Below are 12869 nucleotides of genomic sequence, written 5' to 3' on the forward strand. Positions count from 1 at the left end.
TAACTTTTCAGACAAGGAAGGGCTAAGCCTCCACCATCCTTGGCCAGCTGTAATGTTCTTAATTTAACCCTTGGTCTTTTCCCTTGCCAAATGAATCTCGAAATTAATTTATCCCATTCTATAAACTCTTTATCTGTCACCCCAACCGGAAGAGTGGTAAAAAGAAACATTAATCTTGGTAACACATTTGTCTTAATCATTTCTATTTAACTTTAGTTATTTTCATAACTTTATTTTTTACTTTTTTTGTAGCACATTGAGATAGGCTACTTATGTGAAGTGCACTATAAATTGTATTTAGGATTATCATTGATATGTTTTAAATAATTACTATCGTTATTACCTCCAACAACATCACTATTATCCTCATCTCTCTTTTATTATCACTCTTAAACTACAAGCATCCCACTCAATATGCTCATTTAAAGGGACAACCAGACTTTTGGTAGATTAGCCAAAACACGCCCACTTACTGCAAACGCAAAAACATTTTTCAGTTTTCAATTTAACATCCTTTGTTTGGAATCTTTTAAGATCCTTTTCCAAAAACAAGAAAACAAACATATTTTTCTTTATAAGAATTATAAGAAACATACAATCCTCTGATTTGATCAATTGTGGGGTATCAGAATGAAAATGAGTTATGAATAGAACAATTCTTACTTTCTTTTGTGGGTGTCATCCTATCTGACTCCTGTAAATCTGCCATAGAGATCCCGTACACCAACTTGAGCAGGTGCTTCCTCTCCTTTTCTTGAGTCAATACAAGCAGCTGCAGCTCTGTGCTCTGACAAAGTTATAATTTCGTCAGTAATAAGAAAAGATTCTGCAGTAGCCTACTATTTTACAATTACTTTAATCTACCCTAAAAAAGGGAAGATACTTTAGAAAATAAGAATAAAAGAAAAGTCTCTTAATGTACAGAAAATACACCCATTCATTGGCTGCTCTGGAGCAGGTACCTGCTCTAGTGTCTCGAAGTGCTCCTCCGCTTCCTCTCCTCCATCTACACTTTGTAGCCACAGAGTAGTTTGTTCTGTCCTGCAAGGCCTGAAAACTTGGGGCCTAAAAAAAAAGTTTAGGTTATATGAGTAAACGTGAGAAACAATGTTGAGAATTCAAATGTAAACAGGAACTGCAGTTACAATGTTCTTCATCAAACAAAAACAAAAAAAAGAAAAAGAGATGAAACAAGTTGCCAGAGGAAAACCTGAGTTTCACCCATTTTTTTTTTCTGGTTTTGACCCGTTTTGTCCTCCTACACACCTGTTCCTGTTTAAATAGTTTTGGAAATTCACCATGACTCCCAGGATTGACGAGATGCTAGCAGTGCGCTGTAGGAAACTTTCTCCCTCTGAGCTCTATAAATCGCCAGAATGATGTGAAGACACAACAATTGCAGACTTTCATCACACAATCTGGAAGGAAAGAAGATTCATTGATTAACTCCTGTCCACGATTAATACTTGATGCATTGTATAATTTTTCATTATCGGTGAAGTGGAGGTAAACTCAAATGCATTTTTTTGACTTTTTGTTTCCACAAATAAAAATCAGTAACGTGTGACATGCTTTTTGCCCCTCTAATCTAAAACCCTTATATAAATAAAGAGGTTTGTAAAAGAACATAAGAGTGAAAACAGCAAAGTCGGTGATGAAGATGTTTCAAGTAGTGATATATATCCTAAGCTTTGAGCAGGACAAGAGTTAAACCAATCATCTGAAAATCTAAAGGGTATGGCTGAACTGCAATCCTACCAAAAACATTATCATCCACCCAAGCTGACATGAGGACAAGATTATCTTTATCTGAGAAGAAAATAAAGGGTTCAATATACCTCTGTGAATGTGACCCAGAGACCCATAGCTTGGGTGGGATAATTTGTCCAAATACCAACTGCATTCATGAACTCATACTTGTATAAAAAGGTGAGGGAAGAAGCCACCATTGACGGAAAATCATAGGTTACCATTCAGAAATAAAGTAAATGTGCAGAAAATCTCTGGACAAATGATACCAAAACTTCAAAAAACAATGTCTGCATATAAGGTTGGAAACTGTACATAACCCTGAACTTTTTTTAAGCAGGGCACATATGCCTGGTGAGAGTTGATAGGAAGATCAATCAGAAATGAGCAGAGAATAGCTGAGATTAAATCAAATTCAGGTGTCAGAATGACTCTCGGTCAAAGCCCAAACCTAAATGTAGAAAACAGTCTATTTTTCTAGATTTACAATGACAATAGAGGCATACTTCAAAATAACAGGAGTAACATTGCAAAGTATGTTCTCTGGGGGTATTAATGCAATTACAGTGTCTCCTTTTTAGCGTTAGATTAAAAATATATATTTAACCATGTGTCCTAATTGTTCCTTTTTTTAAATAATTTACAACCTTGCGTTTCCTTAGTGGTTGTAATAAGAGAAAATTCATCAAATTATCTAAGAAGTTCTTCTCAAAATAGAGACATGAAATAAAGTCATTATTTACCTTTGGCCCAGAACCATCAGCTCATTTTGTTCTTGTTGACAGAAAGTGTGTAACTCCTTCAGGAGAGCAACAGCTGACCAGGACTGGTCCAGCTTTGAACACCTTGTTCTGCAGCGGGGCAAACACGGGAAATACAGTACCAACATTAATGGATAAAAAACATATCAAACTTTTTTTCTTTTTTACTTGAATTTTTACTGTTTTCTATTTAGCTTTAATGAACTTTATAGCAGATGATGCAAAACATGTTTAGAGACAAAATATAATGGTGATATTTTTTAAAACAATGGAACAGATGAGGTTTGTATGGAACATATGTAAAACACCATTACAATTAAAGTTTCACATTTTCTTATTGTCTGTATCAGGTTTGTTTTATTACTAAAATGAGGTGAAACATGCTTTAAAATCCTAAGCAGATTATACCTATTATTTTTTCCCTTTTTTTCTTTTGCAAAGTTTGCTTTTTTAAAGTAAAATTATTATAAACATACCAAACCTTTGAAACTTATAAAGTCAAATAGAAATGTGTTTAAAACATTCCATACCATCAATTCAAATTGGCCACATTAATGAAGGATTCTGTCATTTTACATGCACTAACACAGAGGAATACACCAAATACAAAATTTATATATATATATATATTTTTCTTTTTCAAAGGGTCTACATTGTCTAAGGCAGTATGCAGAGAAATAGCAACCCAATCAACAAAATCATCGAATTGCGAAGGGGAATAAACTAAACTGGTGCCCCCTGCAGCACTTCTCAGCGACACAGAGGAGAGAGAAAGGAAAACAGATTCTTTAAAATTTATAACTGCACTATCTGATAATGATATGCTAGAGTCAAACCTTTCTTTTGGGGTAGTAATCCTGAGGGTTATTAAAAAACGGTCAGTGAGGAACAAGGTTGTGAGTTAATACTGCTATTTCTTCACATTCAATGCCATATGTCAGCACAAGGTCGAAAGTGTGAAAATGAGAATGTGTGGGACTATTCACATTTTGAACAAAGCCAATAGCATCTAAGATAGCATTAAAGGCTGCACTCAAGCTATTCCCTTCAATGTCAGCATAGATGTTAAAATCCTTTACTATGATGACCCTTTCAGTATTCAACACCAAATCAGAGGGGAACTCTAAAAACTCATCTTAAAATTTAGAGTATGGACCTGGTGAAAGGGATTATCACAAATCAAATCATTAACTAACAGACTTTTTAAAAGAATGAGATCTTATGTGAAATAAAACACATTCAATCATTTTAACTTTTGTTCCCCAATTGGAGTTATTTTTATTTTTATTTGATTAATTATTGCTTTGGGATTCTTTTTTAATTTATTTGATTTTGGTCATGAGTGTGTAACAGCAGAGAAACTGCAGAGAGGTGTGTTAAGCTAAGAGTCTGTTGTTATTCAAAAGAGGGGAAAGATATATTTGCAGACTTGGCATGTGTCTTTTACTTGTAAATCCTGAAAGCTCCAGGCAGGAAAGCCAAGCCCAGCATGTCATCAGACTGCAAAGCTTCCTCTGCCATAGTTCCCAGTGACTCCACTTCCTTTATTTGTTGCCAGGGAAGCAGCATCTCCCAAACACTTTGGGCTGAGGAAATCAGCAGAAACACTCATGAAACAGGAACACATCTGGAGCACCCTTCTAAATAAGCTATCGTCAGCACTTGAAGGTTAAAATGACATGACACGTTTTGAGCACAGGTCAGAATGGCGTGCCCTTACTGTGGTGTTCCTGAAGCATTTCTGTATAAAGAAAGTGAGTCACAACATCATATTTCCACTCCACTAGAAAGAGGATATCTGACATGGAGATCGAGCCCCATGTCTGACCCCTGAGGCCCAACCTTCGGCTGCACCACATGGAGGGCAAAATAGTGTGAACACCCTCTGATGCCAGTCTGAGGAGGAAGAAGAAGTTTTCTGTCTCTTAAACCTTGTTAATCAAAGTAGAATACACAGCAAATTTTAGAACGGAGTCAAAAGATTCCATTTGGAATACCTACACTATGTTATATTTGTACACTAATTGCCTAAGGGAATAATTGTAAAAACTTGCTCACCTCGCCCAGCGCTTCTTGGCTGCTTTTTGGAGCCTATTCGTGTTTGCTGTTGTTTTGCAGAACTGTTTTTTCCCCAGAACTTTCTCAGCCTGTGTCAAAAATATAAAACCTGAAAATAGTGGAACAGTAAAAAAAAAAAAAAAAAGAATTCTGGTTACATCTAACGACTTACCTGGGAAATATATGTTTTAGCTGTTTGTTGCTGTAATAGTTCTGATGTAGAGCTGTATGCTTTTCTTCTGAGTACATTTTGCAACATGTTATGAAGATTCCCAATATTTAGAAGCTGGCTGTCCCAGTAAAGCTGGGAAAATGGCACATATTCTCAGCAATAAATTCAAAGTAATAAGCAACAAATTGACATGAAAAAAGGTGTAATTCTTATACATTTTTCTTCCTTTCCTTCTCCCTTTCCATTTCCAAGAGCACATCCAAAACATTTGCACCGGCACAGGACCAGCTTTCATCCCCTCCTGCAACCTGAAACACAAACAGTTCTGACAAAAAACTACCACTGTTATTGCTTCATGTTAACTAGGTTATTTTGAGTATTATATGCTAAAAAAAAAAAAATCACAAAACAATAGCAATTAAACTATTTAAAGCAGCAAAAAAGCATGTTGTTACGTGTATTATGAAGGGAAATGCTGAATGCCAAAGTGTTTTCAACCAATTTCCATTCCATATATGTTTTTTTTCTCTCTGTCACCATATATTCGTTTAGGATTTCTTCAAGAAAAAATTGTGTTATGTATATGTATACTACTCTCCATGTGTTTTCTGTTTATTAGATCTATCTGGATGTAAGTTTCATACTTTTAAGACAAATTACTTTATTTCTGTAATTACATTTTTTTATGTTTCAATTAGACAAACACTGGATGAGTATATATGTTGTTTTATATACTTTGCGTTAAATTTCTTGGTAAAGTGGGTTTTATTATGTTTCCTACTCTTTAAGATTTGAAAGGCCTTTTCAGGTAAAATTATTTGTTTAACATGATCTAATTTGCTATCCTTCAAACAGCTGCAGTAGTTTGTGAAATACTGCAGGAAATTGTTTTTTAGGTCCTGCTATAATATGAACCTCATACAGTGAATGTTTCACAATGAGGGTACAATTAAATGTTGGAAATGCACAGATTTTATCCTGCAAATCCTGAATTCAATGACTAGATTTATATAACATTAGCAATACTACCACTTTCTCTTCAATTAATACCTAAAAATTAGTGTCTGTTTCTGAAGAATAATAAAATATTTTTTTCCTGCATTAAATGTATTGATATTTTATGAGAATGAAGTATATTTCAGAAAGGGCTACAGATGGGGTGTATATATATATATATATATATATATATATATATATATATATATATATATATATATATATATATATATATATATATATATATATATATATATATATATATGGAGATATACAAGAGGATGTTGCAGGGGATAGACAACTGGGATAGCTGTAATAGTGGCCGAGATCAGGGACTAAAGCAGCTAAAGATGCTGATGAAGCTGAAGATTTACAATCTGATGGAGTTTCAGGACAACCCAAAGCACAGCCTGCCTTGTTTTGTGTTATTTTATTGTAATGACAGATTCACCAGTTTTATGTATTATTAACTTAATTAAAGGCTCATTTATATATTTTTAACTGTTTTAAGACTGTTTTTTTTTTATAGAATCACTGTGGATCTGAATATACAGATCACTAGATGATTAAAGAGTCCTAAAATAATAGCCTGTGGACAAATCAGGGTGAAGAGTCAAAATAAAGTTGTTGTTTTTTTTACCGAACCATCTTAATAACGGTGTACCTTTATTCGCAATAATTTGAGTGCAAAACTATTTATACCACATTTTTAGTTTTTATTAACCTGCTGATTTTTTCCCAACTGATTGATAATATCAGATAATAATCAAATAGCAAAATGTGCTTTATAGATTTTTTACTGATTTGAACCAGGTGAAGCTAAAACCTGATTACACGGAAGGTTATTAATCTTAAGTGCAAATTCTATACATATTTTGTTGATGTCTCAGCAATTTTCAATTGTTTACTAAATTACCTAATAATTATTTCCAAAATCATTGTATCATCATTATTCATCTGAACTGTTTCAGCCCTTGTCTGTCACATCTAAACTGTATTTCTACCTCCAAACACATTTTTCAACTGAATGGAAAATGTTCACGGCTAAAGATTTGAAACATTTTAGGAAAACACATTGAGTGAAGCCATCATAGTTCATGCATGAATGTGTTTATCCCTGAAGCTGTTTCTCATTGATAATTGTATATTGTCTTCTTCAAAGGCTTGAGTGATTTTCTCCACAGTGATGATTTTACTCTGCCCAGGGTTCATTTTTTGAGAAAAATGGATGTATAAATTGTTTCTTCATGATGTTCATGACTAAATTTAAGAACGGTTACCTTTTTCATGGCTGTTTCAGCTTCACCTCTGTTGGACGACACATGAAACACTTTGCAAAAAAGGACACTCAGGTCTTCAGCAGAAAGCTCAGCTCCGGTTGATATACCCAGACACTGGTAAAGTGCGGTAATAAAATCCTGCAAGAGCACATGTATCTAAGCCTGGAGCTTTGTAGGAAAAAACAAAACAAAACTTAGAACCAGAAGGGTTGTTAAAACATCTTACCTCCTCCATATTTTCCCCACTCTGGGCTGATGAATTATAAAGAACATTACTAAGGTTACAGCAGCCAGATCAGGTTACCAAGAAACAAAAGGTGTTTGAGTTAACAGCAGATGGAGACATAGGGAAGTGAAATGTAAAACAGAATTTAAAGGGAAGGCTGTTAATTTCTTATGTTACTGAAAGAGTTTGCTGCTTCTTCTGCAACATCCATGCCAGATTCAAATGAATTCTTATAGAAATCTTTAAAATGAACATTATCCCCCACCATTGAAAGGAGAAACACATTTCTATTTCAGTTTAATATGTCAAATCCTGCTTGAGATATGTTATTGTTTTAAAGCAAAACCACCTTTTATCTATGTGGTTTATACCTAAAATATCAAGATGAAACATCAAGCTACATGTTTCTGTTTTTCTTCTTATTCAGTATTTTCTCTCAGATGAAAACAAACAGACATAACTAAATACATTTTCAATCAAATTGATTTCAATGGCTTTATTAATCCAACTACACATCTTAAAGTTAAATAAGTCAAATTTCCTTCCTAGTGTCTGAAAGGGATCTTTTCTCAATAACATTTAGGAAGCAGAATATCAGGAATGCATTGATCCCTGGAAAGCAATATACGCATAAATCAACAGGAAAACTAAAACATTTGTCGTGATTTAGTTTATTTCAGAATTATAAAATGAAATGAACCTGAGATTATTCTACATACAGTCAGACATTGCACATTTTTAACTAAATATACTTTTGCATATTTATAGAAAATATCTTATAAATGTGTAACAATACATTTGAAAGGTATGTGTGGTTTAAATACTCAGTGCTTGTAAAAACATATTTTTCTTTAGTCATTATGTTAACATCTGTTGAATAAAGCACCCTTATCTTTTGTGTATATTCTGAGGTTGAACAGAGAAGCAGCTGAGCGTGCCTTTGTGCAAATCATCAGGCGCTCATCAGTAGCTGAGCGGTTGGAGCATCACTGGGGGCTGCCATGAATGATCTTGGGACACTTCTCTGGCTGAATGCAGTAGTTGTTGTGGAGAACCAGACCAGCAGGACACTGGCAGCCGGGGATGCAGGGCTTGAAACAGTGGCTCTCTATCACCCCCAGTGGTACGTCCACATTAAAGCACGTTACAGGACACGGAGGGCCACACTCATCAAACACAAAGCCCCTCTCTACAGGACAGCCCACAGCTGGTAGGGGGAGATAAAAAGACAAATATTTAAAAACAGTGATGTAAAAGGATGAGCAGGATTTTCTGTTCTGTTGTATAAAGAGGAAAAGGCTATTTTTTTTATGTGCACCCTTAGGGAATCCAGGTGCACAGAAAACATGCAATAAACAACTTATATCTAATGTCCTGTATCCTTTTAAAGTAGTTTTGAGTAACATGTCTTCAAATGTAGTCAGATAAACAGAACACATAAAGAATTCTTCTGCCTTGTTTTTCTATTACACATATTTTCTTTCAGATAATCAAAATTAATAATGATACATAATTAACATAAATAAAAAAATGAACCTTTAAAAAGATATTTTTATTCATTAAAGGGGTAAAAAGAAATATCTAAAGTAATAGAAAGAATAGGTTTTACTCACCACACAGTGATGCGCTCCTCCACTGCAGGATGACTCCTGCTTCTCTGCACTGGCTGGCGTAGGCCTCCAGTGTGTCACACAGACACTCATCTGTGTTTGCCCCGCAAGCACATTGGTCATAGACGCAGGCTCCATACCATGGTTCAGGTGGAACAACACTGTGACAGGGCTTGAAGAGTGCAGACTTGAGAACCTTACAGCGGGTGTTGGCTCCTTTCCTGGCCTGGAATCCTGCACTTTTGCAGGGATTAATGTCTTCTCCGGGACGACACAAGGAGACTGAAAGGTTTCCACTTGTCATCTTAAATGAGAGGTTTTTAGAAGCGTGATGATTGATACCTTAGTGGTGTGTGCACTTTGTTAGTTTTCTCTTCATTCAGTCTGTTAAACATACCCTCCAGCTGTTGCCAAACTCCGACTCTGATGTGGAGATTTGGCCGGTGGACATTTTAAAGTCATCCTGCGGATACTTGTTGAAGTTTCCACAAAGACCACAGGTGTGACCCTCATAGGAGCCTGGCACGCTGACTTCAAGGTGTGAACGGGGACTCCACTGCACCTGAAGGCAAACCAAAAGATATTTGAGCATGTCATTTTAATGAATTTTACATTAGATTTGCGGCAGTTCTGTACCTTTAATCCAATATTAGTGTTGAGTAGGACAGTGTTGGCTTGCTGCTCTATATAGAGATATGGCTCCATAAGAAAAGGCAATGACACCACCTCCTCATTCACCTAACGAAAAAAAAAAAAAAAACTCAGCTAAGTAGACATATTGCACATTGAAAGAAGTTAAATTCCCATGTCATTTGGACAAAATAAAGCTAATTTTACAACTTAACAATTGTATTAATGATTTGAAACCAGTTATTACACTTTACCTAGAATACAAATCCCTTATGATGTAAATAAAATTAACACAAACAATTAGTTGCCATGTAAATATCTACTTCAGGTCTAATGTAATAGTATCAAATCACCACATGCTGTAACTTGAATTTGCTTTCATGAACTGTGCATTTCAAAATGAGTGTGGCCTGTGCTACAAAACAATGGGCAAGATGGTCATTACAGCTAATGCGGTCTGCACAGTGTTTCAGAATAGGAATGTCTATAACACGTATACAACGGGGATGTCTTAGTGAAATATCTGAGATATGAAATGGAGGACATTTTTAAAACTCTGAGATATTTCAGGTTTTTAATCGTGTTAAAGATCAATAATGGCATAAAGTCGCTCCTGCTTAATGCTACAGTTGTAAAAACCACATAACTGAATCCTGTCAATGTTGTCAATATATGCGTCGGATCAAACTGAAATATCCAATCATGCAAATGCATTATGTATTTAGTGTTTGAAATATATGCAATATAATATGTGCCTTTTTTGTCAATTTATATTCATGGTTCAGAAAATAATAAAAAAAAAATAATAATTTTAATGGAAAAGATCAGCTGAAATCAAATAAAAAGTTACAGCTTGAGGAAAACCAATAAAATTAGCTGTAACTAATTACAGTTTCCTGATTTTTTAAATGTTCTTTCAAAGCAACAAAACGGATTATTTTATTTCCAGTCATCAAACACAAACCTTCACAACAAATTCCTGGAGCAGCTGTACAGTGACATGGCTTATAAAGACCGTCACCTCCTTGGTCCAGGACACTCCTTTACGCCCACGATCATCATTTGTAACAAGAACACTGCACAAAGAAACACATTTAAAATCTTTTTTTATTGCAGTGCCCATAAATCAAAAATAAATTTTTTAGCTCAAAAATAAGGAGAAAGGCTGAAACCCATAATATTTCTCTTAACCAAAACGGTGTAAAATAAATAAAATAAAGAGGCTGTGCCTGCGTAGTGGCAGAGCAAGCATCCCTTATGGAGGATATTATTTCTTCTTGCAGCTTTCTTATGTTCAATTCCCAACCAGGAGACCTATACCGTAAACCTGTCTGCCTTATCTATCTGCACATTTCCTATCTGATCACTGTCAACAGTCTACCAAAACAATCATCAGGGAGCATAAACAGTGTCTACCAAAACTATAACTGCACATCCCCTAAAACTTATTTTAGGCCTATATTACAATACATTACAACGACTGCAAAATGACAAAAGCTTTTAAGTTTGTGCAAATACTTTTTTTAAAGTATTATCTTTAAAGAGTGGATTGCATATTTATAGCCTACATAACAGGCATTGAACATCTAGACCCAGACATTACTGTAATTGTTTTATTAGCAACATATCTCAAGTTGAGCTATATTGTTTTGATCATTGCTTTTTAAATCTTGCCACAGCATATTAATGTGATTTATGTCTGCTATGGCCTGGGTAATGTCTGCTTTGATCTAAAGCATCACATAACATCACATCTAGCTCTATGCTCAGTATTGTGCTGCTCCAAGGTGAATATCCACCCCATCTGTAGGTCTTTTTAAGCCTCAGACTATATTGCTTTGATCCATCTTGTAATGAGTTCTGACCAGCTTCCCTGTCTCCACTGAAAAATAGGATCCCTACAGCATAACACTACATGTTTAATGGTGAAGATGGTGTGTTGCAGGGGGAGGGGTAGAGCTAGTTTTCAACTAAACTGCATAATTAAATCATATAATGTGAAAAAAATGATAAAATAACTGAATGCAAGTAAAATTTCAGTTCATTACTGTGAATGTTAAAAATAATTAATTAAAATAAAATGTATCACAATAATAGAAATTATTCTTGATGAGTTTATATTTAATTCCAGCAGGTGTGTTTTTTTTTTATATAACTTTTAAAATGTCAGCTTTTATTTCACAAAGATGTTTCTCCCAATCTTTCTACTGAATGACTATATCAGTCAATCAGAGTCGGGTGGAATAATGATAGAAGAATATTTTAAATCGCTGTGGTTGCATTTTTAATATGATTTGGATGGTCAGGATAATGTTTTGTAAGCCAAAAAGGGGCCCAGCAAGGAAAGTTTGAGAATCTCTGGATGAGGAAATAGTTTAAAGATCTAGAAAAATGTGATCCTCTCACCTAAAGTCTTCACTTTTACAGTCTTTTGCTAAGATATACGTGCACGTCCCCTGGAAATGAAACATTCGTCCATCAAAGGTGCGGTAGTGAGGGTCACCGAAAGCTATGCAGGTTGCTGGACGAGAAAGGCAACGTGGACAGCATGAACCTGGAACGACTGCTGGCATCTCATCCTGTCAACAAACAAAGAGAGATTAAAGTGATTACACTTTAGATCAAAGAAAGCTAAACAAGTCTACACTCAGTATCCTTCTTTGACCTGTTGAAAATTACTTTTAAAGTATGTTCAAGGTTACTTTCTTTGGTTAACCGTCATTCATTTGATTAATAAAATATTATCTAAATTGTATTACCTTTGGTGTCTACAGTTCATGTGAACAAAACAGGAAAGTTTAGAAATTTACCTAAAAGAAAACTTGAGTAAAATGCTATTTCTGTTTATTAATTACGATGAATAAGTGCAAAATTGCTGCTTAGAAGAAAATAACAATGAGACAAATTTAGCAGCAGCTTCAAGCAATTATGAGCACATAATTAAATGTTTCAGCTTTTCAAGTAAAAACATAAGAATCTTGCATATTAAAAATCCCTGTCTGTTTAGTTTGAAGAGGCATCATGGCATCATTTAGGCCAGCAATGCAACCGCATACAGACTGAATGAATAAAACTGTCAACTCACTGGTGCACAGCTGAAAGCAGGGCAGCGTTGACTCCGACAGTGGACGTCTCCCGACACACATGTACAGCTGGTACATTCATCCACCTCCCATTGTTCATCGGATTTATACATAGTTCCTTGGTACAAACAAGACTCCCTTGAATCTGTAGATTTGGTCCACATGAAGAAAAAGTATTATTTTAATGCAAAGACACAGACAAAAAAAATAAAAACAATCGGACATTCAGTTTGCTTCGCAGCAGCAGGTGCTTATTTTGTTTGCTTCCATGGAGACCCTGGCATTCACTGCAGCATTTTCCTTG

The 12869-nt window shown here is 35.0% G+C and overlaps 3 protein-coding genes across 3 annotated transcripts in view; all 3 read right to left on the reverse strand.

Annotated features, from left to right (window-relative positions):
* The window catches only part of LOC107090559, a 7063-nt gene extending 5987 nt beyond the window's left edge, over nucleotides 1-1076 (reverse strand). Inside the window, exons 1-2 of the mRNA XM_015384009.1 lie at nucleotides 963-1076; nucleotides 664-787 (exon numbers count right to left, since the gene is read on the reverse strand). Coding sequence (XP_015239495.1) covers nucleotides 664-709 — 46 coding nt within the window. The 5' untranslated portion in view covers nucleotides 710-787; nucleotides 963-1076. The remainder of the gene's footprint in view (nucleotides 1-663; nucleotides 788-962) is intronic.
* Nucleotides 1077-1294: 218 nt separating this feature from the next.
* Nucleotides 1295-7152, reverse strand: LOC107090541. The gene is made up of 8 exons (XM_015383969.1): nucleotides 7017-7152; nucleotides 4956-5048; nucleotides 4741-4872; nucleotides 4569-4657; nucleotides 4231-4406; nucleotides 3958-4096; nucleotides 2493-2600; nucleotides 1295-1418 (listed from the first exon to the last, which is right to left on the reverse strand). The coding sequence occupies exons 1-8, from the start codon at nucleotides 7023-7025 to the stop codon at nucleotides 1295-1297; spliced, it is 870 nt and encodes a 289-aa protein (XP_015239455.1). The 5' UTR covers nucleotides 7026-7152.
* A 621-nt stretch (nucleotides 7153-7773) lies between these two features.
* Nucleotides 7774-12869, reverse strand: part of kcp (kielin/chordin-like protein) — a 32113-nt gene continuing 27017 nt past the window's right edge. Inside the window, exons 36-42 of the mRNA XM_015384008.1 lie at nucleotides 12568-12710; nucleotides 11889-12061; nucleotides 10447-10558; nucleotides 9489-9590; nucleotides 9250-9414; nucleotides 8856-9156; nucleotides 7774-8449 (exon numbers count right to left, since the gene is read on the reverse strand). Coding sequence (XP_015239494.1) covers nucleotides 8229-8449; nucleotides 8856-9156; nucleotides 9250-9414; nucleotides 9489-9590; nucleotides 10447-10558; nucleotides 11889-12061; nucleotides 12568-12710 — 1217 coding nt within the window. The 3' untranslated portion in view covers nucleotides 7774-8228. The remainder of the gene's footprint in view (nucleotides 8450-8855; nucleotides 9157-9249; nucleotides 9415-9488; nucleotides 9591-10446; nucleotides 10559-11888; nucleotides 12062-12567; nucleotides 12711-12869) is intronic.

This window comes from Cyprinodon variegatus, unplaced genomic scaffold (assembly GCF_000732505.1).
Source record: "Cyprinodon variegatus isolate N-32 unplaced genomic scaffold, C_variegatus-1.0 Scaffold299, whole genome shotgun sequence".
Taxonomy (NCBI): Eukaryota; Metazoa; Chordata; class Actinopteri; order Cyprinodontiformes; family Cyprinodontidae; genus Cyprinodon; species Cyprinodon variegatus.

Bases quoted from the DNA above. Each gene is read 5' to 3' on its own strand.
- LOC107090541 (XM_015383969.1), bottom strand. The intron at 4,658-4,740 runs GTAAGTCGTTAG...TTTTTGACACAG, and splicing joins CTAAAACATATATTTCCCAG to GCTGAGAAAGTTCTGGGGAA. The intron at 4,097-4,230 runs GTAAGGGCACGC...TGATTTCCTCAG, and splicing joins AATGCTTCAGGAACACCACA to CCCAAAGTGTTTGGGAGATG.